This window comes from Nipponia nippon, unplaced genomic scaffold (assembly GCF_047370975.1).
Source record: "Nipponia nippon isolate SJK-2023a ecotype South Korea unplaced genomic scaffold, ASM4737097v1 scaffold_13, whole genome shotgun sequence".
NCBI classification, from domain to species: Eukaryota; Metazoa; Chordata; class Aves; order Pelecaniformes; family Threskiornithidae; genus Nipponia; species Nipponia nippon.
In genome coordinates this window covers 14694706-14721156 of record NW_028262324.1, presented here as the reverse complement: position 1 = coordinate 14721156, position 26451 = coordinate 14694706, and the positions used below count along the sequence as shown (strand labels likewise).

General features: G+C 40.2%; 1 protein-coding gene across 8 annotated transcripts; it reads right to left on the bottom strand.

Moving 5' to 3' along the window:
- Positions 1-1194: 1194 nt before the first annotated feature.
- Positions 1195-24993, bottom strand: ARFGAP1 (ARF GTPase activating protein 1). 8 transcript variants are annotated; one of them, XM_087749857.1, is made up of 15 exons: positions 24854-24993; positions 24489-24620; positions 20805-20868; positions 19767-19876; positions 18070-18241; positions 16762-16862; positions 15906-15995; positions 15124-15220; positions 12353-12409; positions 11296-11328; positions 9930-9959; positions 7996-8052; positions 5899-5958; positions 4627-4697; positions 1195-4147 (listed from the first exon to the last, which is right to left on the bottom strand). In XM_087749857.1, exons 3-15 carry the CDS (start codon positions 20862-20864, stop codon positions 3793-3795), a joined length of 1293 nt encoding a protein of 430 aa, XP_087605983.1. In that variant the 5' UTR covers positions 20865-20868; positions 24489-24620; positions 24854-24993; the 3' UTR covers positions 1195-3792. The 8 variants fall into 8 exon arrangements, with proteins under 8 accessions (XP_087605983.1, XP_087605985.1, XP_087605984.1 ...); XM_087749859.1 differs by having other exon boundaries at positions 15906-15992; XM_087749858.1 differs by having other exon boundaries at positions 24878-24986.
- Positions 24994-26451: the final 1458 nt, after the last annotated feature.

Genomic DNA, 26451 nt, shown 5'->3' with positions numbered 1-26451 from the left:
GTATCCTGGATTAAACAACAAAGGTTTCACCTACACTTGTTAAATTATTGCACAGATCATTACACTGATAAATACATTATGAACCCATGGAATGTTATACAGTCTGGCCTGGAAAATAAAAGCAGCAGCATTATCCTTGAGGTCTCAGCTATGAGGGAGAGCTGCCCAAGCAGTTTTTGAAAGTATTATAAGTATTAACAGGTTTCAAGACACAAATGAAACATTTTAAAATAATCCCTAACTCCTAGGATTAGGTTCCTGGTTCAGGAACATTCTCCAAGACTTTCACTCTTTTGCAAGTGGCACTTAGTTTGAATGTCTTGAAGTTTTTCTTATTTCAGACTACCGGTAGGAATCCAGCTGCTCTGTATTTTCCAAAGTTGAAGCCATACAAAGGAATAAACCAGTTTGAAACACTAGGAGATTTAAACCAAACATTGCAATGGCCCATTGTTGCAGGAGGCATTTCACCTTCTGCGCTCTCTCCTGGCGATTTGCTTGTACGGCTTAAAATTGTTAACACACAGTGTGGAACTGAAAGGAAAAAGTGGAGCCCTCTTCATCCCCCGAAGAGACGAAGTACACAGTGACAGTAAAGCCTTGCCGGTCCACACGCTCGCTCAGATTCAATGGCCGTATCTTCACGTAGACAGGCGGCCTCAGCTCCAGCAGGCTGCACTCAATGCCCCTCTTTACAGTGCTCACAATCAGGCCAAAAAAAGAGGATTTGGGGAGAGGAGGGGGGATAAAAAAAAAAAAAAAAAAGTCTAATTCATAACTCCACTCCACTCACTCCACACAGGCACCTTGACTGAATGCATTCCGCCAAACTACAGAAAATTCCCAGCCATCTACACTAAAAAAAGTAAAATCCAATAAAACAGAGGCTTTGCAAAAGAAAATGCCCTCATTTCATCCTCTCCTCTGGAAGACAAGGTAAAACTTTCAGATTCAGACAAGTCATAAAAAAATACCGATTTGCCTGGCAAACTGAGACCAGTTGGTACACTAGTTTTGTAGCTGCAGTTACACTTTCTGCCATTCTATTGTTCTTTTTAGTATCTTCCATTAACACCTTTCTGGGAGTTGTAGCATTTTGTTGCCTCTCTATAGCACTGCAAAAAGAGACAGCAACTGTTCTGTCGCTGTCTCCTCAGCTGGAAGAAAAATCATCACCCAAAGCTTCTGCCTGAGTAGGGCTCTGCCTGTTTAGTTTAATTTAGAACATAAAGTTGCAAGAGATACAAAAATAAAAACAGAAGAAAAACAAATGGCTCATGCCAATCGTAGCTGCAAGTGATATATAAATAAACCGGTTTTCTCCTAGGCAAACCACACAGCTGAGGAGAATGTACGCATACACATCACAATACCGTTGATTGAACCGACTGAAATAAAGCTTATCCTGCTACGAGCTATTTCAGGAGGTTTATGAAAGAGAAGCTGTAATAAATTTGTACACAGGAAGCTGAATCAGCTTCACATCACTCCAGACAGACACCAGCAGTCAGACAGCGCAACCCATCGGATGCATTTTGCCGTCACCGCTACTGCAAGACCTCACGAGGACTGACCGTCAGTCGAGGACTGGGCAGTGCCACTTCACATACATTACACAGCACCGCCGTCGGAGTACATGCATTACAGCTTCGTACTGGGCAGCAGACAAAGGACAAGTAGGTAACAGAGGCGTATGCATAAAAATACAAAGTTACATTTGACATGCAATTAAGCTATGACAAAGGCATATTTGGAACTGGAGAAAAAGCAGAACAAAATCCTCGTTATACGGTCAGGCTGTAAACATCTGCCAAGGGTACCACAAGCAGCACTGTAAACCGAGATCTCTCGTGCCTTCGGCACTTCCAAAGGGTCAGCGTGTCAGCAAGAACGCCTCGGGCACCTCGCGCGGCTCAGCCTCGAGCAGCGCTCGGGCCGTGAGCAGCACTGCGTCCTGCTGCATGAGCTTCAGAGACCGCGCTATCAGGAGAAGCGAGGGGAAAAAAAAGAAATCCCGGCTCTTGCAGGACAGGGCTAGAGAAGACTAGAAAAATATTTTGTTCACCATCGAAAGATCCTACTAATATAAATACAGAATCAGACTATAAATAGAGCTACTTCTACTTAGACTTAAGCCTTTAAAATCTGCTACTTTTGAGGGGATTCATGATTTTCCTTCCTTTTTAACCTCTTGCTATAACTATAAGCTCAAAAACCTCTGTGAAGAGAAAAAGAAATGAAGCAGTATTTAAGGTAACTTTGACAACTTAGGCTGGTTGGTTGCTTGAACAAATTAACTAATTTTGAAAAGAAAAGGCTTTTTAGGTATGTATTAAGATTTACAGGGTCCACAGTAAAGAACTCCATGCTGGTAGTAAAGCAGACTATGCAACGACATCATGATTTGAAGTTTTCAAGTGAGCTGACTGTTTTGGGGCTGATCGTACATTTACAAACCAGAATGGGGTACATAGGACGCCTTTGTCGTTAAAGTCACAACTCTTCTGTAGAAGTTATGGTCTGTGTCATGCAAAGCAATTTGTTGGGTCAAAACTGAGACATAACTGAATCTTCTATTCCATTCCTTAATGCTGACAAGGAGTTTCTAAAGTTTCCAAAATAGTGTTTCTTTAACAAGATCCAGGAAGAAAATGTAGAGAAATACATGATAGAAACAGAGATATAGTTTGACATACTAAAAATTAATGTGGAAAACATCTGCTTAACTTACATTTTACTATTAAACCCAGACATCTGCTCATCTTGAAAGGGGCTTGCAGCTCGCCTCTCTCCTCAATGTTCTCATATTTTCCACCCATTTTTTCTTACTGGAATCTTTTTTATAAATTTGTTTCACTGCCATGTTGCCAAACAGATGTCCAAAAGGCCATAAGCAGCAGAAAGACTGCATTTTTATCAGAACAGATAAAATAGATGGGTAGAAGGAAGAAAGACAGAGAAAAAACAGATTATATAAAATACTCAAACTGGGGCAAGAGTGTAGGTAAGGAAGGAGAAGACCACAGCTTTGCATTTTATCTGCGTAGGAGAGCTGCACTGTGCAAACTCTTAATGCATTGAGCAAGAAGGGCAAGTAGAGCCATTCTGGATATCCCTTGATAGCTCAGGTCAAAACTGTGAGTTGACACAAATAACTATCTAGCTCTAGAGTCCTTATTAATTCAAAAGGGAGAAAAAAAGTTTTAAAAGACTAAAAAAAAACCTAATAAAGTTTAAAAACAAAGCTCCAATAAAAAGTATCTTAAAGACCATCTTGAATTGCCAGACTTAGTATGGTCAGAGCAATCCATAAGGCATTTGGACTAGATCTGTTCAACTGCAGTTTGCCTATTTAACGGCTATCTTTTCAAGACACACCCTGTCCTGCGTTTGCGTTAAATACCTCAGGTCATCTCAAATTATACGAGGACTGGATGAATACCTATTAACCTACACATGCAAGGCTGTGCCATGAAAGTGTGGTTGCACTGATTTTTTTCCTTTGAACATTCGTGTTAAGAAAGTCACTGTATCCAGCTTCAATAGTGCAAGGCGAATATAGTTATCACTATCCTTAAAAAAGGGAGAGCCACCTTTATGTAATAAAAGATTCAGATACTTTTTTTTTTTTTCCCTAAACTGAGACAGAAGAAAGGAGAATGAACGGGAAGCACGAAAGTAACAGATCAGTAAGGTCAACCAAGATACTCCAGCTGCGTGTAAAACTTTCTCCCCTCAATCAGCCAGCATAGCCTCCCTTTCCTAGCTGTGCAAAACAGGGTTAACACAGTTCTACCAGTTCTGGTTATCCCACCCATCATCAGCTGAAGATGCCTTTTTTGTTGCCTTAGGAGGTTTTTTGGTCTTGCTCTCCCCTCCTGTGTTTTCCCAGTTGGTCTCCCAATTTTCCCAACTGTCGCTGTTACTGTTCTTGTTGTTGGAGACTGTTCCTGAGCCCCACACGTCCCAGCTATCAGAGCTCTTCTTCTCTGTGGAATTGTCCACATAGGTCCAGCTCTCACTGCTTGGAGATTTATGAGCTTTTGGTGGATCTGAGTTGCCAAAGGTCTCCCAGAAGCTTTGATCTACAGCATTGTTCTGGTAGCCCTCCCCTCCACTGTTCTGGTAGCTGTCTCCCTCAGCTGGTCTTTTATGGGGGGAAAAAAAAAAAAAAAAAAGAAGGTAGAAATAAATTAGTTATGACACACATAATAATAAATGACCAAAACCAAAGAAAACCGTAACGCTGCTGCCCTTTGCTTAAACAAAAACTGAGGATAAAGGCAGAAGAACTAAATATATTGCCTTGAATGGCATAAGCTTGTATTCTAATTCACAGATCTTTGCTAACAGCCTTAAGCGCTAACAGGCCCAGGGCGAGGGGATACGCATTTGGAATAATTTTAAAACCAAGGTGCCGTGCACTATTTTGTTCTCAGTTTAACAACTGTCATAAACAAATATCTAGATTGAATTCCTCCCATATTACACACAGGAGGACTACTAGCAAAGACAGAATAATCTCTTCATACTTCAAAATTACCTGCTATTACTATACTGCAGAGAACATACAGGAGATAAAATTATGTGTTTAAAGAGACAGAGAAAATAATAACAAAAAAATACCTTTCAGAATCTGATTTGCCAGAAAAAAAAGTGGTGACATCTCGCCATCCCTTACTTCCAACTCCCTGAACCTAGAGAAAAAAAACCACACTCCATTCATTTGGACTGAACCAACACCTCTTCCAAGTCCAACAGCAAAAGCCGTAACACATTCCTCCACTTGTTCAGATAAAGAGAAGACATTTCATCAGAAAATTTCACTCACAACTTATTAATACTTTTGATGGGTAGTTACGTGGTTGATGCAAAGAACATACAGACAGCATCGTGCTACTGGAAGATGTGAAAACTAGGTCAAGTTAAGCTTTTTCACCCATCATTGTCAATAATAGCTTTTGAATTCTCTCCTAGACTTCCTTGACAAACATGCTGGAATTACTCCTTACATAAAATTAAATTTAATGGCAGCACTGATGTTTTGATGTTACGGTTCATGTAACTAGTATTTATATTTTTACCGTTCCACAAAACTACTTTCACTCCATTGCAGTAGTATTATTTCACTGGCCATGTAAAACAGGCCAAAAGTTGAGTTCTAGAATAAACGTGACTGCCAGGAGAATCCTTTGGGGGTCATTATAATGGACTGGCGTTGGATTAGAAACACAAATTCTGAAGTGGCACCCATGGAAGTTACTATTCTAAGTTACAGATACGGAGGATGAATCCCAGAATTCAGACTTAAAGTTGCCAGGCTCCAAACAGAACAGGTAACATCGCTTATTTTATTCAAATATTCCCAACACTTAAGGCACTAAGCTGGTACAGGATAGAGCTTCCAGTGCTGACTTTCACGGCGCTAGAAAGACCAACCCTCCTAGGTAACACTGTACAAGTTATCAAAACAGGTATTAGATTGTGCAGGACGTCTGTGCTTAGCAGTTGCAGAGAACACTTACCACATTACCAAGTAACGATAGCAAAAGACAACAAAGAAAAAAGGTACAGATCATTAGTAAGTTTAACTGTACAAATGTAACGCAAGCTGTCTCCATATTCTCTAGCAGACATTTTCTTTTTGTGTTTGGGACACTGCCTGTCTTGTAACTCTACATCATGAAACTATTACGAGGACTACATCATACCCGTATAGCTTTTTAACACCCCAACAGAAGTACTGCATACTGAAAATGACACTTTCAAAATTTCTGTATTCAACACAAGCAGAGACTAAAGCTGCATTGTGGTTTTGCTTCACCACAAACTTTTCATAAGAATATGGAGACTGGCTTACGGTTTGGCCTCCTTAAAGGCAGGCAGGCCACTTCATACCTTGCTGGCCAACTGTGACACCCCCACGGTGACCTCCTCAAATATTTTCCCCTCTTTCACCTACGTGAATCAAAAGTATTGGTAATTAGTGATAAAGTATTATTGAAACCTTAAGACAAACTTACTTGTGCTTAGCAGCTAAAACCAAAAACTGTAAAAGAAATTCCAAACTGAAAGGGAATCAAAATATACTTAAGTCAAAACTAGCAAAGTTAAGAAAATGAGATATAAAGCCCATTGATCTATAATGGAGTGAACCTCAGTCCCTTGAGGTTTGTGGGATTTTTCTACTGACAGACATACAGTTTGAGGAAGGCACCATTACACTAATGCTGAGCATAAAAACACCAGTACAAAAAAAATCTGCAAACGTGACATTTTATAAGTATATTTTACTATATAAAAAGATTTGGTTGGGAGAGATCAAAACCCTAATCAGATCCATTGTATTCTCTATCTTCTATACATGCTTCCTTAAATATTAAAAGGGCTTCAAACTTTGGTCAACCAGAATACAAATGGTGCCTTTCACCAATTAATATATGGCAGCTGTTCCAAAGCAAGTGACTTCATATAGCCACCTATGTGCCAGGCAGCGATCACTGAATACTCACTTCAGAAAGTAACGCTTATTTAGAATTAACAGCACAACATCCTAAGGGAAACAGACTTTTTTTTTAATATAGAATGCAACATTCTTCGTTAAATTGTCCTACAAAATAGAAGTCAGATCAAGGAAATGCACCCTAAAACAATCCCTGAAAATAACACATCTAAGCACTCTGAAGTAAGTTGTGGATAATTCTAGGGAATAGGAAACCAATTAACAGTCTTCTCCTGTGATTTGAAATACTATGTAAAGAATGTTGAATTAATAAAGGTAATGCAAGAGAAATTATTTTGGAATGTGATTAAACCATTCTTTTCAAATTGAAAATTAATCCATATCCCAAAGTGGTGGCACTGCTTCTCTTACGAGAGCAAAATTAGTCTGCTTTACCAAAACCAGTGTATTTTGGGAAAAGGTACATAGGTAAGTAGAGCACCACATTCTCAGAAAAGACTTCATCAAAATTTTGGAGCTGATCCAAAATTCTGGAAGCACAGAACAAATGCATGCCAAACGGAAAAGACGTAAAAGTACATTTTTTTAAACATATGAAACAGGAAGGCAACGTTTGACACTAGGGAGAATCTCTGACTGAAATTTGTGGTATCAGTGATCACTAGTCACTTATGAGGACAGCTTTCCTTTTTTTCCTTTTTTTTTTATTTTTTTTTTTTTTTTTACACGCCCACTAGTGACTATTTGTATTTCCTCAGGTCAGCATGTGTGTTTTCTTCCAACTGCTGTTGGAAGTGCCATTAGCCACATGCTTTTGGTCACAAACAATTGTAAAGGGAAGATGAAAATCTGCTTCAAAGTAGTTTCCCAGAAACAACACAGTTACTGGAACTGCTAATCAAAATGTTATTTTAGACCACACTTTGTGTATGAATGCATGCAAAACTTGGTTTTAGCTGACTAGCAGAATATTCTGAACAAATGCCAAGTAAAGGTTGCAAGAACACGTCACTGCTATCGATAAACTGTCGCCATTCATCTTAAACATATACACTGCCCCAAATTCTGCTGCCCCCAATGAGGCAGCAGATGAACTACAGTGGCTCAAAGGTGCTTAGTTGAATTAAAACAACGCTGGCAGGCAGATGGGTAAGACGCTATGAACTTAACACTCAAAGTTACTACTAATAGGGTTTTTTTTTAATATTTCGATATCCATTTAGGGTGCACTTTCATCTTGTCCCATCTTCCATTACTGAAAGCATGAAATCTATAAAATAGTATCTAATGGGGAAGAATGTAAGACTCTCGTGGACAGGAGAAAGATCTGCAGAGGGAAATTCCCCTCGTTAACCTTTCTTTGCTAACATACTAGCTTTGAATTATCTGATGTTTCCCCCTTGCTCCTGGGCTAGCATATGAAAAAACAGAAGGACGCACTGACAAACTGGGCAGTTGTGGCAGGAGGAAACAATCACTCCCAAAGTCAGCATAACCACGTTCTGCAAGTAATTTACTAGTTCCAAAGTTACCTTTTCCTGTGCAGGTTTGAGAACATTTTCATTTAATGTCTGACCTAACTCTGATGCCTATTTAAAAGCAAAACAAAAACAAAGTCAGTTATATTTTCTTTAAAAAAAAAAAAACAACCAAACCAAAAACCACAGCCAACATCTTCTGCAGGCTAATTTCTCAGCAGTATCTCCAAAAACACGGGAAGCCTTAAGCTTTGATTCATACAAGCAGAATGAGCTGAAAAGCACACACAGTACAGTGCTGCAGAAAACATTAAAAGAAAATAAATTACAAACAGATGCACACGGCAATAGGTTGTTGGAGATGCCCAGAGCCCAAGCAAAGTCTGACCTTGCACTGGAAGCAGAAGCAATGGTTCAACCAGCAACAGCCTAGAAGATGGGCCCCCTGCTAATGCCTGCAGCTGAATATTTGGAGGAACTGACCTCATCCACCCTTATTTTTCCTTACTAATGGAATTACTTGTAGAATTAGATCTTTTGGGCCAATTTTTCACCAATTCTTCTGTCCTGTAGTGCTGCAATTGTCATCTATTAATAACCGCCTAATTGTTTCCAAGCAATACACAAGAGGCAAAGCTGTGACAGAAGATTTTTGTAATCTTTTTTACTGCTCCAGGTTTGCAGGGAGAGAAAGCAATGAACTTCAGAAATCTATTGCAATCCAGAACAAGTGCAAGGATATTGTACTTCAGAGGCATCTTACAAAAATGTAAGCCCACAGTGTAAGTCACAAAATTACTTTCATAAGACGATATTGACACAGACAGCAGGGTTTGCAAATGTTTCGTTTGAAATCATTCCCTCCCCTACTACCAGAATAAGCCTTTGACTGATTTAAACTTTTCCTCAGAATTGCCGTATTAAACTGATTACCTTCTGAATTAGCCCAATTAATCCAAAAGGGCCAATGTGCTTGGAGACAAACATTAGTCCTGAACATTAGCAGAGTCTAATGAAGTTTCATTTCCTAGGGGTTTATATCTTATCGCTAACATCGGTTAGGGTGTGAGCCTTCATTCATGTTCTTCCTGGGGATGGAGCACCTTGAGCGTCACAGATTCCCAGGTGTCTAAAAAGCCTCTCCCTTAGCCACAGCACTACTAGGATCTCCCCACTACCCAACCACCACTATCTCCAATACTTCTACTTCTTACCAGTTCAAAAGTTATTTGAGAAGACAAAGGCAAAAGGTAACCCCAGTTCCACCTAGTAAGAAACGTGAACGTGAATCACAGAGGCTTGCTTCCATTGGAAGTGAGGCTAGAAAGTGTTTAAGAAAAACAAGAAAGGGGATTTTTCATCTTTGAAAAATCCTTCAGAGTCTATTAAACCTGGCAAACTGTTTATGTTATATAATAAAGAGTGTAATACACTAGAAGTTCAGGTATGCTAAGTGAAGTCATTGCTAGAATGAGGAAGAATTCTTATATTATCCCATTTACTCAACCACCTCATTCTGTAAATACAGAAAGGGAAGATTTGGATACAATTGCGTTTCCATCTGAATCGCTTTTTCACCTTTACTGTTGTTGAATTTAGGATAGCATCCTAACCACCATTAAAACACTACATAATGGGGCATTTATTAAAGAATCTGCCTTCAACCAACACCCCAGCGTAGTTCTTGGTATACTGCATTCCTGGATCAGACATGCAAACGGAAATCCTGAAGTCATCTGTCTTTATGAAGAGCATGGACAAAAGTACAGCATGTTTTCTGAGAGTGCAGAGCTTGGATATCTCTATCCAATTTAACGTATTTTAAATAGGTTTGAAGAAACATTACCATATGAAACACACAACATTATTCTAAACAGATTTGACTGAAGGCAAAAAAAAAGAAAAAAGACAGCTCAAGAGCAAATGCACATATTCAGCACGAACAGTGACAAGGAGTCCATGCACAAGAATACACGTGAGGGCATTACCGGCTCTGGCTGCTGCTTGTAGCCCCAAAACTTTACCCAGACAGCAAAAGAGAAAGAGCAAGGAAGGTAGAAGCAGCTTTTAGCAAGGCAAGTTAAGTAGCACGAACCTTTTCCAACTTTAACATCTACTGACAAGACAGACAGTGAATATGTTTGGTCACTGGACACCAAATATACTTTTAAACAGTATATTACATCAAAAAGATGCTAAATCTGTTCTACAGAGCAAAAGATCAGATGTTTCAGGAATAAAATTTAAGCTTCAGTAACAGCTTAGACTTTAGAGCACCATGTTGCTGCGGTCCTTGTCAGTAGATGTGATGAGCTTTTACACTTAATATTATATTTACACTTGCGGATAATACTAAAGAAAGAACAGTTTTCTAAAACAGAAACTGCCAGAAGCAGTAAAAGAGGAAGACTTGTAGAACACTTAGTTTTTCTTAGGTAAGCCAAGCAGCAAATACTTTAAAGCTTCTAAGTATCAAGTTTGGGTGCTTTAACAAGACATTTTTGTTGCAAAACACGCACAAGTTTGGCTTGCGATGTGGAGTATTAATGTCCCACTGCATACGTGTTTCAACACCGATACCTGCAGTTTTGCCTTCGTTTTGAGCACCAGCATCCTATGCATATCAGAAAGCATGCCAGGCTAACGCTACACATATAAGCAGAGTTATTGTTTAAAGTAAACCTCCCCCTATATCATATATGAATATATGCAAGCCTTCTCTCACTCAGAACTTTGGCACATTAAGGATCCTAGCTTTTACGTGTTTTTACATTTGTATTTAAAACTTTACCATGCAAACAGATCTTGCTTATGTCAGAGCTCTGTGTAACTGAGGTCTGACTGTCTCTGTTTTAACCCTAGTTTGAAAGAGGAAACGCTTCTGTAATTGCTACTTTTTTAAATACACACAAGCAAGTTAATTTAATAACAATATTAAGCAGTTCACATTTGTAATATCTTATTAGGCTTTAACAACGGAAAGATGGCTTGCATGATATTGTATCACCAAGAAAACTACTTCCAGATAGACCGCATTTAAGGTTCACAAAAATAAAATAAGGGTATTTCAAGTTTGCGAGCATGAATTAAAGCATTTCATTCTACTGCCTCTCCAATACACCCGACAGTTACACACAGCAGAGTATCACTGTTTATTTCTTGCTTAATTTGATCACTGCAGTTGATTGCAATTCCCATGGAAATAAAAGCTAAAACCTAAAAATTACTGTGCACTATGAAGGAAAAAACACACACTGGTCTGCTGATGATCAAGTCTAAATCAATTGCTGCAGGCAAATACATGATATTTAAAGCCAATTACAGTCAATAAGACAGAGCTAAATCTATAATCACCTTTTGACTTGCTTGAGATCCAAATCTGGTAGCCTGTGAAAAGAAGCAAATACATTCAAGTTTAAAAATCAAAGGCTTTATTCCTAGTAAACACAGCCATTTAGAAATGTTACATGATCCTCTCCCAGATGAATGGACCTTTGGCAGAATTTCGCAGCAAACAGTATCTGTATCACCACCTCTGGTATCCCAGATTGCTGTGGGAAAGCACTGGTCTTTCTCAACTTACAACAGGGGAGAGGAAGGGTCTTCAACACAGACTAGACCTTGGTGAGCCAATGCAGATGAGTAGCAATATTTTTGTTTCTCATAATGTCACCCAAAGTATTTTTCTTAAGAGATAACTGTTATGCTCATGAAAGTTTGGAAGAATACTAAGCAAAACTGAAAAAAGTTGTAAGGCACTATTTTCACAAAAAAACATTTAATCTTTTTCCACCATCAGCTATGTAAAATGTAATAAATTTTTATTTCCTCTGGTTTTAGTCTACAGTTAGTTGAATGATTGTCACCTAAGTGTGTGAATTTGCAGAACATGCAGAGCCTGAAGACCGTGCCTCAGTTTTTCCCAAAGCGTCCCCTCCAGGCACAACCTCTGCCCAACAGGCTTTCTACTTCAACTGACAAAAAATGCTGTAGTTAGAGAGAAGTCAAAGGAAGGGAAAAAAATATAAAACCATCAGCAATTTGTAACTTGGTATTAAATTCCTGCTGAAGAATGCAATTCGGCCTTATTTGGCATAAATCAAAATTTCTGCTTTATAAGTAATTTTTTTTGTTTGTTTCTCAAGGGAGTATAAAAATGGCAGCTGCGTTCTTTGTTGATGCTCACATCCAGTGGACAAATTTACAAAAATGTCCAGCCAGAAACATGTGAAATAGTTAAGGTGGAGATGTGCATTTGATGTGCATCTATTTTATACGTCACAGGCAAAGACATACAAAAAGCAGAGTTTAGTTTGTCTTGGTAATACTTTTAAAGATACATTCCTGTTACAATACGAACAGAATCTCTGAGTTTACAAGAATGACACTGAAATACATTTTGTTTACTTACACCCTCTTTAGCAGCCGAGGCAATTTTGCTTGCTCCAGTCGTAAAACTGCTCCATCCCTTAAAAGAGAGAGTGTCGTAAGCTATGTGTGAATAATAATAGTGAATAACCAAGTGTTCACTATTACATGTTAATTAAGTCGAAATGTTCTCCAATACAGCTTGTCCTGTAGTCATAAGAACTACTCGCTAGTAAGAGCGAAGATTATAGTCTCTCACTTAACTGTAATATAGTGATGAACTTCCATTATCTATGTCAAAACAGCTGCAATTTCAACAAATCTGAGTGTTTCAGATGTTATTCTACTGAAAAAGGCTACATGAAAAAAAATTCCTCCCCACCCCCCAAGAAAAGTAAGAGAACAAAAGAAGACATTAAAACCTTAGTAAACAGAGATTGCATCTTCAACAAGTAAACATTGCATGGAAAAAAACAAAACAAAACAAAACAAAAAAAAACCCAAAAAAATCAAGGAGCAGCCAAAATGTATGCCTGGAAACAGCTGAAGAGCAAACAAGAATCAGTGCTCAAAAACATGAGGCAGCAATTCATAAAATGCCTATTCAGCAATTTTCCGTTTCATAATAAAGCTTCGAACTGCTTGTTTCCGGCAAATTTTATCTTCAAAAACAAAAACCAAAGCTTTATTTTGCCTCATTGGTTCTTGGAAGACCTGAAAACCACTGGCCATTTCTTAAAAGACTTTTCTGTAACGAATCAGAAAAGCTTTCTTCTAACTACTGATTGTCAGATTCTGATTAAGAAACCAGGTAAAAGAAAGTGGAGTGGGAGAGTTATTCTAATGATTTTTAACAAAATCATGAAAAATCACTCCTCAGTTTTTTTAGATTTCGGTATTGTTAGTAACTCATTCATCCAGAATCTGCCCAGTAAAACAAGTGGAAAAAACCCCACCATACCTGAATGCATAAAAACCAGAAACAACTTTAACATGTCTGTGGTTGTCCTTGTATATGATAATGAATGAAGACACAGATATAAGTTTTTTTTTTCTTTGCAGATCATCACCACCTAATTTTAAGCTGTTCTACAGAATCTTTTAAACACGGCGCTACGAATGCAAGGTTAACATCCAAGTCTACCACTGCCTTTTATCAATTTGATTTCCATCAAAGTGTGCATGTCTCATTTAGAGTGTGGACGCTTTGGTAACGTATTGCCTTTTGGGTAATTTCCATACAAAGGTCGTAAATAGTAGAATCTTTTTCTCACTACCCCTTCTATTTAATTTGACTATGCCACATATTTAGATTGAGGGAATGACTGTTAAAAAAAGCAGCAAAAAATATTTTTTGCCTATCCTTTTGAAGTCTCTTTGTTAATTGTCCTTCTTGTCCTATGCTGACACAGGAAATATAATCATGTCGCCAATTGCACAAAAGGCAAAGTGATGTGTCTTGTAGTTTTTATGTTAAGCAGAGTCTCAAGGGACTCAAGACAAACCTAAACTGCAATTACATCTGCTCTTTACAGAACGAGTTGGATAGCGTAGTCAGCGTGAGTTCTACAGAAAATGCTCCTTCTGATAAGTAACAGCAGAAAATAATGTATAAAGAAAAATGTAGCATGTGTGGGGAAAAACAATCAATCATATGCAGTGGAAGGAAAACTGGTTTCCTCACGAGGATGACTATGCATGCAAATATTCAGTCTCACTGTAATAAACGACTTAAAATTGCGCTGTAGTGTGTATCTGTGGTCACAAGAGGGCATTTTAATCATAAGTTTCAATGAGATCATGTATTCAAGTAACGGTTGACAGTAACTTGAACAGCACAGTGTCATCTCTCCGTTGCTGTCTTAGCACATCTGCAATACATTACAGATGTGGCTTCTGAACTCTCTGGCCTACAATCTACAACACACCTAGAAAATACTCAGCAGAGCTATACTAAACGCCCTGTGGGATCACCTGGGATACCGTTCAAAGGCTCAGGCATTACCTTTTTCTATTATGTTCTAGTGAAATTATTGTATCTTTTGGAAAAAAACAAAAACAAAAAAAACCCCAAAACAATGGAACCTGGTATGGATATTTAGACCGATGATACGATGAGGCTCTACAAAAGACTACTAGCCGCTAACCCTGGTAGAAAACCTTACTCTACTTCAAAGTGACTCTGAATCCCAAATACTGTTCAGCACCGTAATGCTGCAGCCTATCAAAGCACCAATATGTCCCTGACTGCCTCCGACTTTATTCTCATTTTCCTTCAACAATGCATTTTTCACTATCTCTACTTTAATCGTGACAACTGTTCAACCACATGCTGTTATCTCTTCACACCCTGTCACAAGCATTTCAAATGTTTTCATCACTGCTCAGGGCTTCTGGCAGCCACGTACACACACATTTCAGTCATCCTCCACTGTACACACCTAATATGGTTAAGCTGTTCAGAGCATTACCAGCCTAACTGCTATTCCCAACAGGTAATTACTTTTTTTTTTTTTTTCTCTCCAAGCCCTGTTGAGTATTAGTTCTTAAGCCATTGCTATATCCTCATTTCCTTATTGCTATGAACTGATACCAGACATAATTCTTAAGTTTTGCTCAAGTTTCTCCCTTCATTTTGCCTTTTAAAGTCCACCAGCATCTTCTTCACCCTGAGAATACAACCAATACTCTACCTCTCTCTGTATCTACTTGCAGTCTTTAGTTTCTCTTCTCCATTTATATTATCCCATAATAGGGGATAAAATAGAAGAATATAGTAATTCAGGTCACAGAAGGCTTCAGGCATTTCCTTACCGAGTACAATGAAGACATAGCATTATTCAGGAAGTCATCCTCTTTTTTTGGAGGGTTTACTGTGTTTCCAAACCCCACATAGCGATTCTCTTGGCCACTACCATAAGAAAATGAATAAACAGTATCTGTATTAGCGTGCTTTCATTAAAACCATTAAACAAAAACTGGAAAGCATGAAAGAATGACAATTGTTTAACAGACTTTAAAATACACCTGGAAAAAAAAAGTCCTGAAGCACCTAGCACCCTAAATAGAAAACCACTCACTTCATAAAGACATAACACCAACAAGGATCCACTGGTGAATCCTTTCAAATTAGAGTGTCCCCTATGCAAGCTAATGTGGTCTTAGTGACTCTCCAGGTTTAACAGATCACCGATATCAGAAGTCTGAGTAAATCGTAATAAAGTGATACATGAAAATGCAAAAAGGAAAGAAAGAAGAAAACGTTGTTAGCTTTATAAATACCCCTGTTTAACTCAAATCACTATAAGATACTGTATACACTAAAAATTCCCTAGTTTGGAGCCCACCACATTAACATTTAGAGTTACAAGCTCTTTGTTCAATTCTATTCAAACATTTTTGTTATACAAATGCGTTGAGGCACTTTTCCTTCCTCTTACCCTTTATCATATATTATCAGCATATTTTTAATAGTAAACAAGACGTAACTGTTAACTGCTGAATCAGGATCACAGCTGTGTAGCTGTAGTATAACATCCGAGTCTTTGTTATGCTAGAGGGCCAGGCACTCAAAAAGTTAATAAACATTGCATTACCCTTGGTAGGAGCTGACATCATCATTTAACCACTCTTCAAAAGCCTTGTCAGAAGAGGCAGTTGCAGTCTGCGATTGTCCAGCAGAACTACTGAAATGAAAGATTTAAGAATCAAACTGTGTAAAGCAAAAACCGCTAGCTCAGCAGTGCAGCTTGACATGTATCACCATAACACAGGTGCAAAATTGATTCTTTCTTTCCTCTATCAAGTAGGGAACTCTAATGCAACCACTAAAAGCCACGGGAGTATTGAATGAATAAAGCAACAGTAGACCCAGACACAGACAATGCTACTCAGACTACAGCTAGCCCCTGAACTTGCCGGATGATGGCCAGGCACGAAGCGCTTCTTCGCTTGATTTACAACCGCTTTTTCAGTTAACTTGATTCTTTAGTGCAAAGAACAACAAACACTACATGCAAAAGCAGAAAAACACAACTGCCGCGGTCCAGCTTTGATGCTCCCGTCAGTAATTAGCACCATAAGGAAAAAGTCTGATGGTTCTTCCCTGGCATTCAACCGCGAACTGGAACAGCACTGCAGTTAGGGCAAGGCTGGGACGCGCTACGTGTGACTGACACAGTGACTAGTCTCAGGTGCATTACAAGCCAAGATAAAGCCAGCATGGCTTCTCCTCTGCTCTTGCTCACTTTTCTCTGCCATGGTTTAAGGTTCAGGTGGAGGAGGTGGGAATTATTACAGACATTAAAGCCCTGCTACCTCATATTCCTTAACTTCAGCAAAAGAAATGCTTGTTCAGACACCACCATCAACAGAATAAAACCAGCAGACATTCAAACATCGGGTTTTGATCCTGCTGCAGCTACATCAACATTCGATAACAAGAATACATACCGATGAGTGGAAGAGAGAGACATTTTAGGCTGAGGTGGGGTCCAGTTCCTGGCAGGAGACGTTTCAATGGACCACTCCTTGCCTTCAGCTACTGTAGCTACCTAGAAGAGGTAGGAAAACAATCAAGAACGCTAGGTCAAAGTTTTCATACAAGTTACACACCGGTCCTGTAAAGTGAGGACAAGTCATTTTTCCAATTTGCTGCCAGCTGCATAGATCAATTAACTTGTTTTCACAAGAAAACGATTTTTTTCTGAATCCCAGGCTAGTAATGTTGAATTGAACACTGATTTTATTTCAGGCAACTGATTTTTAGGCAACTTCTTCACACAGGCAAATTTGGTTTGAAGAGGAAAGACTACGTAAATAAAGAGATGTAAGCACTAACCACAGAATAATGGAGGAACAGAAAGAGGTGGATTTATACTCTAGCATAGGGCAGCTAAAACAGATACACAGAATTTAAATGTTCTCTCTCCCTCCTTCAAACAAAGGACGTGAAGTTCATCTCTTCACGCCATACCGCTCCTCCAATCCAAGTCATTACTTCAGCAAGTTAATATAAAATTTCCAAAGCCTTGCCACAGAAACTCTAGAGTTCCCCATTTCACACACTAAAAGGCCTACAGCACAGAACTTCTTTGCTTTCATCAAGATACTCCACTTCAGCCAACCGCCTCCTATTCCTAGCAACTTCTAAAGGTGCAAAGAGACAACACACGCAACAAACTTCAAAGCTGCGTGGACATCCCAGTGAGTACAGCATGTACCTTTTTACCATTCCCGTAGCAGGGTCAGCAGGAAAATACAGTATCTTTGTAAGTCTCTAAGCTCACGAGTTCAACTTGTTTGTCATTTCATTTTTGGAAATTCCAAGCCTCCACGAAATGATAATGCCATTACAATTATTAACTTATTTGTTTATAGGCCTGCCAGTGTTTGGCAAATTGATTTACCATTTTGTTACTACATACACAACAGATTTATTAACAACCACTTTGGATAAAGCTGTACTGCTGAAGTAGTAAACTGTCTACTGCGGATTGGGACAGCTCCACTAACTAATTGCAACAAACTGCAGCAGTGAAAATCCGAGCCACCTCAGCTAAATGCAGAAAAGAAAGTTTCTAAAGAAAATTCTTGCAAGAGTTAGGAAGAAGCACTCTAAGACCTACGCTTTCAAGAACGATTGCAGAGGTTCAAAAGGTTGCTACTTTCCCTCCCTCCCGCTTCAAAAACAAGTGCTTACAAAGTACTTTGGTATTTTCAGATGGTAAGGGAAGAGGACACACACACAACTGAACTCACCTGATCTCTAAAAAGAGCTGCGGCTTTGCTGTTGTACTTCTCTTGCATTGACCAGCAGGGATCATAGTCATCTTGAGATTCCAAGAACTCTCGAAATTTGCTATTACCTCCAGCCTTCATTTTCTCCAGCTCAATATCCTTCCATTTGTCCATGGTTACAGAACGTACAAAACTGAAAAGCAGTTTGTAAAAAAATTAAAATCACAGCTTATTATTAATTTCCTGCTCTATCAGCAAGGACAAAAAAAAAAGGTTATTACAACCTATCTCAAAAGTTGGGAGTATAAACATGTTAGAGAACACTCTCCAAGTACAGAAAGATAGATCATCCTAAGAAGGTGGTCAGAGCCTCACTGAAATAAGCTAAAATCCTGCCATTTACTGACACTTAAAAGAAGACAGTCAACAGAAGGCAAGTGACAGAAAAAGCAATTTTCTTCAAGCCCAGAAATTAATCTACCTCACTATATAGAAGAAACTTTTCCCATACTTCTTCACTCTGAAATTTTCTTTTCCTGTCTCTTTTCACAGTTACACTTAAGTGACCTGTGAGGACACCTCCTGTCCCACTCCATGCTTCTGCTCCTAACGACCATCAAGTACTGACAGCTCAACTGTTTAAAATAGCCTACCCTATAACCGGACCTCATCCCCATCCATGACTGCAGTTAGCATCTCAACGCTGCTTTGAGCCATAAATTCTTGCTACTGTTCATTAAACTATATTAAAAAACAAACCAACCAAACAAAAAAACCCCAAAAACGAGAAAAAACCCAAACAGTGCCCTGTTCTTAAATACAGGGTCACAGGGGGGAAAAAAGTGAGACATCATCCTCAAGAAGGCTTTTTAAAACTTGTATCTTGGCCGATTTCTTTCTTTTTGTCCCTAAAGATATACCGTTCATCATATCCTCATCTCAGTAATTTCATTTTTCCTTTCATGTAACATATGGAATAGTTCCAAACTCTCACTTCCTATGCAATTTCTACTCACTAATGAGCTTCACATCACCCCTTGAAAAGCAAAGCACATACTTCTGGACGGCCTCCTTGCTTTGGTGACTTCCCTCCTGGACTTTCTCTCCCTTCCTCATTTGAGTCACTATCCCATGCTCTGCCCCTATTATACACACATATACTGTGAGTCTCCAGAACACATAACAGTTCTTATCCCACAGATTCCCATCTCAGTTGAGTATGTTTCTTGGAAAAAACAAAAACTATCATTTATATTACCAGAAAAAATATCTCCTGAATGGAATAAAACTGTTTTATACACTTGCGTACACTACAGAAGCATTCTGTAAGCATACTGTGACTTTTTTTGCTCATCTCGCAAGCTGCTCTAGCACTACTTCAGTTTTAATCGATAAAGATTATACAATATTAAAAGAATAGAGTACAAGGACTAGTGCAGTGTTATCAAACGCCACTGCACAACCTCAAGATGCAGCTAGAGACATTACTTTCCACAACTGGGCATAACATAGCTGCCCTGGTGCAGCACACGCCCCAACTAATTACAGACAGGGCACAGAGAGTAGAGCTCACTTTGGAGAGAAGCACGAAGCATAACTGCCAGGGAAATGTTGGAATTGAGGCATTCTATACCCTTCTGAAACAATACATTCTGCTCACAGCCACAGTGCACCCTGAGGTAACCCAACTCAGTCCATCGTCTGCTTGAAAGGCTGACCTGAGGTGAACTCCCAAGCCTCGGTGTTTTCCTGAGCACTCAAGACAGATCCAAATTCCATAGGTCACACTCACCCACTGGGGGTTAAACGCACCACATTCAAAACAGACCTGCGAGAGAAAAACAATTATCTCTAACACTCAGTCATCACTTGTCCATGTGAAGTTGTTACAGCACAGCTCAAAAAGTCAAATCATGAAAACGTTACATGCAGAAAATAATTTCAGAAGGGAGAGTTCTTAGTGTTTGGAAACACCTTCCCTGACAGCATAAGCTGCCTTCAAATATTTATTTATGCTGCATGGAAAGAAATACTCATTAACTTGCCTGACCTGGATTGTACAAATTACTGTACCGACTACCAAAAGCAGTGAGGAAATACAGATGAGCAAATGGAAATTAATGAGCAAAGAATTCAACTTGATTTCACTTCCATATTGTCTTGAAGGAGGAGAAAGTAACCAAACTGAATTCTTGAGGTTTCCTTGGCAAAATAAAGATGCAACATTTAAAGTTTGGAACATTTATTCAGTCATACTACAGTCTGGCAGTAAATGATAGCAGATTTAAACAGAGGTTGTTCTTAAAAATAGCTTTATTGCTCATACAGTGCAACAACTTAAGTTCTTATGATTAGAATCACCATTCAAGGTTTAATGCATTGATATAAATAAAACTGAACCTGTCCACGGGCTATCACATTTAAGGTAGCATATAATCAAGCTACTTGAAATAGATCATTTTAATTAAGCTGTGCCCAAAACATCACTTGTTCAGCAGACTCCAGGGGTTACAGCATTACTAGAACTTCTGAAAGACTTGTGCCAAATACGCAGCAATGTATTATAATACATATATGAATAAAAGTTACTGGAACTAACACAGATATCAGACATCCAAATTTCTATGTTACCATTAGTTAGCCACACCAGTGCTATAAAGACGACAGCTGTAGCAGACCGCCACATACCTCTGGAATAGGTAAAAAGAAAATTCAATTCTACAAAACTACTCTAAAGAAGATTATAATTTTCTCACATTGTTCTCATCCTGTGCTCTCACTTCCTTGAGAACTTTCCTTGTTCTTGGACTTGCCATGATTCTACAAAGGGAGAAAAAGAACAAAAAACAAGTCATATTCAAGGATTTGATATTGGTAAGACGTTCAGTACCTCACAAGCATCTCTCTTTGAAAAAGAGCTTGCAATCTAAACCACTGAATCACAACCAAGTGCAGGGGAAAAACAAACAAACAAACTAAACAAAGCACCATAAACCCCACAACCTTACTTTTCCATTTACTTTGTACATTTTGGGGGACTTAAGTCATCTTAATTCATTCATTGGGAAGGTGCAACTCAGCCGTAGCTGAAAAGGGGGCAGGGGGTGACAAGCACGGAAACTCATCTATGGCATGTGTTCTATCAAAACAGACTCTTACTTGATGCTGCCCCCAGACCCATCCCCTACCCGTTCTGAAAGCACTTTATAATCATGCATGATTACACGGGATCACATGCATACAACCAAACAGACCTGAGCAAAAAATAGCAGAAACTCTTACACTTAGGAGTGCTGAACACATTGCTAAGAGAGTGCTTTACTGGAAGACACAAAAAAATTGTGATTTTCCAGAAATTTGCTTATCAATTGAATTCTAAGAAAATAAGGCAATTATTGGGACGTTTTACACAAAATAGAATTCTAATTCCGACAGTCATGTCTGGCAGACCACATTATCTTACTCTAATTTTTAGGAAGCATGAAACGCAGCAGCAGGGAGCAGTGTCAAGCTACAGATAAAACTCACATAAAGAAAAAAACAAATGTGACTCACACACAGCACACAGCCGGGAAAAACTGAGAGTACACAAAACACTCATGATTAAAAGAAATACAGTGTAGGGTGCAGCATAAGACTGCAATTTAGATAAAAAATGAATTCACATTTCCAACTAATTTGGTAGTACGATATTTAAATTAACTTTAAATAAATAATATCTCTTCTTCCTTTTTACTTCCAGTCCACCTTTTTCATTTCTACTCCAGAAAACAAACTTCTAAGACATAATAAAAGACAGAGAAGTCACCAAGCTGACTAGAAACAGCACCAACTACTAAATGTCAAGCTTATTGGTCAGTCAAGATATGAAGCGAAAAATAGCAGTTCCATGTTTTCATCACATACTGGTCTGAGAGGCAGAAACGCCTTAATGCAAGTCTTTGACACTTGTTCACTGTGCTATTTGACTAAACAGTCTTAACTCCTTAAATTATCGATAGGATTAACAACCTTGCAATAATTTTAGAAGGTAAATGATAAAGCATTATATACAATTGCCGCAACCCAGTAGGGGATGGAGGGAGAACACATCTTTAATTAGAAAAGGAAGGCTATTTCCTATATAAAGGAAAATGCTACAGGTAAGAAAACGTTAAATTTGTATGATTTTGACAATGTCAATTTCTTAGACATCTCTGAAGCAGAACAGCCTTCCTGTGAACTGCAACCACAGCGGTACAATAGATAATACAATTACACGCACCACCAGCTAAGACAACATGATTCATAAAGAAATAAGCTCCACGTTGTACCTACGTATTATCACGGTTAAAAGCAGAAGTTATCTGTGGCACAGCTCACAGCCTTTTATCTAAAGCACTTATTCCTTCGCAAACATCTTGTTGACAAGCACTTAATTCTCTGTAATTTAAGGGACAGTGTCTTCACTGATGTTTAGAATAATTTGTATTAGACAAAAACAGGTAAGTTGTGAAAAAAAAGTGGTTTAGACCAAAAAGGTTACTGTAGTTAATGGTGAGTAAAAGCTTCTAGTCATCCTGCATCGAATTAAAACTGAACAGAGTTATTTTCATCAATAATCAAATGGAAACTGCGTAACTTTCAGAGAAGGGAAACAAAAGTGTGGCAAGCGACCCCTTGTATAATGAAACTCTCCAAAAACATTCCAATAACAATCTTTAATTTTATGTAACTTACTCATGCGCATGTGAGGAGGGAGATAGCACTACACATAAAACATGCTTGCTCATATCTTAAACAGAGACCATAAACACATTCACATGAATCGAAGTCCACGTCTTCAACTCTAGTATTTGTCACTGGCAAGATAAGAGAAAATTCTCCCTCTGCAGTACAGAAATGAAGCAAATAACTTAGCAGTAACAGCCAGACAGACAATTGTGCATCCTTTGGGCCCTCCTCTTCGCCATTTTTCTTATATTCTCTTTGCATGCCAGCTCCCCTTCCTCAGGGCTGTATTTCTGAGAGACTTCTTGTATGCTACCAACAAGTTACAAAGTCCCTCTCTTTGGCTGGCCGCTCGTTCCCCTCACTGCTGTCCTTCCTTTACCATTTTTTTTCCTCCTTTTTCCCAGGTTGTTAAAGCAGGGTTTCATTCAGAGTAACAAAGAGAGGCAGACTACGTGCAAAGGCCTTCCAGCCTCAGTGGCAAACGATCACTGCTGGAGTGGAACAGGAAAGCCTTTTCCCACTCCAATTCCCCATGAGCCAGGAATTTTCTACAGGGCAGACAGAGACATCCATCCTACCACAGCCAATATCCACACCATTCCAGTGTTCACATACAGTACGAGTTTCAGATCTCTGACTCTACGCTGACAGAGGAAGCAATTGCCTTTGGGTCTGCCAAAACTGCTTTTTTTGATGAAAACTTTTTAAAAGCAAGACTTCAGCCAACTGCAATCTGAACACATGCCCATTCCAGAAGCACCAAGTTCCCTGACCAAACCACCACGTCTGCCTGGTGAGAAGGCAGAGCTTCATCCACACCACGTCATCCAAGAAAAGGAGGCGGTAACTAAGGCCACCAGCTTCTCACCGTTCTCTCCTCCACCAAATCACTGGGAAATGAAGGAAAGGGGGACAAGGAAAAAGGGTCACACTCTAAGCTTTCTAATAGGTAACATCTTCAGAGGTGCCTAGTCTATTTTCAACTATGTTTGCCCACAAAGTTGTAAATGATCAAATTATCATTGTTTAACACCCAAAAGCTGAGCCCTAGTAGCTGACTGGGCACATAGCCACTGTGCTGTTTAAGTTTCAGGAGTAAATACTGAAGTAACAACTGTCCAGACACCTTAAACAAACATGCATTGTTTTGATCCGATGTAAATAGACACAAGCAGTAAAGAAAATGTTTAGTTTAGGAAAAAGTTTTCATTGAAGAATGTAAATATTTTGGACTAAGGGTGGAAATAGACAGCTTCAGACAGACCAATCTCACACTCTTATTTCCCAAACAATCTGCTTCCAAAGCAAAAACCAGACGTGCACCATATGAGTTTCCATGTTAGGAAACTTTAGCTTGTTAAAAGCGAGCAAAAAGGCAGAAGTGGCACTAGACACTTTTAGGTGGAAATGAGCTGGAATAGGACTTTGCTCCTCTGATGTAGCAGCAAATTCACACAGCCGACCTGTAAAGAGCTTTGCAATCCGGTACACGAAGATTAAGCGGGTGACGTGGTCTGCATGACTTCATGGTCCTGAAGGCTCCCTACGGGTCTCACCAGGGCAAAAAGGCCACAGAGGCCTCGTCAGCTGAAGAAATGCTTTGAACCAAACGCTGCCACCCATCTCCATGGGGCCGGCAAGGTTCGCTTTCAAATATATATATCAAAGACTGTTGCAGACTTTTAAAGCCGTGCAGTTTTGTGTCCTAAGAAGCGCGGCCAGCTTACCAAGAGCTTCACAGGGGATGCGAGGAGGGCAATTTCTTCACGCACACCTGCGGTATCCGGATCCAAGCTGAGTCCCGGAGGCCTCCCTCAAAACATGGCCGGATTCCCGGCGAGCACACCGGCCTCCCCTTTCTAGGAAGAAAAAAATAAAATAAAGAGATAGATAAAATAGCGGGAGGAGGGAAAGGCCGTCGTGAGAAGTTCCGGCCTCCTCCCCTCCACGCCAGCCGGGCACCGGCACCTCCTGCCTTCCCTCAGGGGCCGTCCTGTGTGACAGGAGGGAAAGGGCAGGGAGCCGGCGCTGAGGCACCGCCACCGAGACCTGTCCGCAGCCCGGGGGAGATGAAGGGGAGCGGGTAACCCACCGCCTGTCCTGACGCGGCACCCACCGGTCCCGGTCCCGCCCGGCGCCTCACGGCGCAGTCGCTACCCGAGCCGAAGCCGGCGACGTTGCAGGGCCGCAAGGCATTGTGGGTGCCCGCCTTAACCCGCTGCGGCCCGGCCCCGGCGGGGAAGGCAGCGGAGCGGGGCCGGGGTTTCGGCCGAGGCCCCGGGGCCGGGGTACCCGGCCCCGGGGCCTCGGCCGAAACCCCGGCCCCCATGAGATTACGCCTGAACCAACAGAATATTGAATTATCAAACTTCATTTTTTTTTTTTTTTTTTAAAGGGAGAAGAAATGGGTTTGTTTCAACCAAGCGAAAGCGAAATAAAGCTTGGCAGCGAAGGTCTGCGTGCACTGCGCTCGCTTCGGTTCCAGGCTGATAAAAAAACAACACTCGGTGGTTTAGCTCTGAGGGGAGGTTGCCCCTAAGGTTGAATTAAATCAAATTATAGAACCGTTTAGGTTTTAAGACTTTTAAGATCATCAAGTCCAACCGTTAACCTGCCAAGGCCACCACTAACCCACGTCCCCAAGCACCACATCTCCCCGGCTTTTAAATCCCCCCAGGGATGGGGACTCAGCCCCTGCCCTGGGCAGCCTGGGCCAGGGCCTGACAGCCCTTTGGGGAAGAAGTTTTTCCCAATACCCAACCCAAACCTGCCCTGGCGCAGCTTGAGGCCGTTCCCTCTCGTCCCATCGCTTGTTCCTGGGGAGAAGAGACCGACCCCCCCGGCTCCAGCCTCCTTTCAGGCAGTTGCAGAGAGCGATGAGGGCTCCCCTCAGCCTCCTCTTCTCCAGGCTGAGCCCCCCCAGCTCCCCCAGCCGCTCCTCCCCAGCCTTGTGCTCCAGACCCTTCACCAGTCATTTTATTTTTTTTCCCAGTAGTTTTTGTGAACTGGGCAGGGGGGGTTGCAGCTGAGGCCGCGCATTGCTCCTAGGCCGGGAGAGCAGGTTGAGGGGCTGGTCTGAAAGCACAGCCCTCGCCTCGCCTGCTCTCAGAGGACAATTTCCATCCATTGCTCTCTAAAGATAACTCTCCAAAGGTGAGGGTGTGTGGGATGGAAAGAGGACCTGGAACTGCTCTGTGGTGGTTGGAAGCATGTGCCAGGAGAGCGCAGTTATGCTATCACTGATTTCTCTTTAATAATCAACTCTAGACACTCCGGAGCAATGCTTTAGCATTTGCATATGAATCCCACAGAGACAATACGCTGCTGGTTTTCAGTGCAACTCCTAGTCTGGCCTTCGTACTTAATAAGTAGGCTGTTATCTTACTATCAGTGCATGGGAGATTAAAAGAGCCATTTTCATTACCATTAATGGTAGCTACATACATAACCCCCTTGCATCCACAAGAAGATAATGGGCCCTTAAATGTGCATGCGTATGAATGACAGAGGGAGGGGTACGAAATACAAAGCAAATTCGCCTTAATTTGCTCTTCCAGTTAAGGAGAAAGTGGTCTCTTCTGATAAGCACCATTATTTTCTGATAAACATGAACTAGTGGGCAATGAGGTTCCCGTTATACAGGTGCTGTATTATAGGGTCTAATGAGAATATTAATCTTTGTTCCCTATA

Bases quoted from the DNA above. Each gene is read 5' to 3' on its own strand.
- ARFGAP1 (XM_087749857.1), bottom strand. From the start codon at position 20,864: ATGGCAAGTCCAAGAACAAGGAAAGTTCTCAAGGAAGTGAGAGCACAG. The intron at 11,329-12,352 runs GTAAGTAAACAA...TTCTTTTCACAG, and splicing joins CCTCGGCTGCTAAAGAGGGT to GCTACCAGATTTGGATCTCA. The intron at 4,698-5,898 runs GTATGAAGTGGC...TTTTTTCTCTAG, and splicing joins TGTCACAGTTGGCCAGCAAG to GTTCAGGGAGTTGGAAGTAA.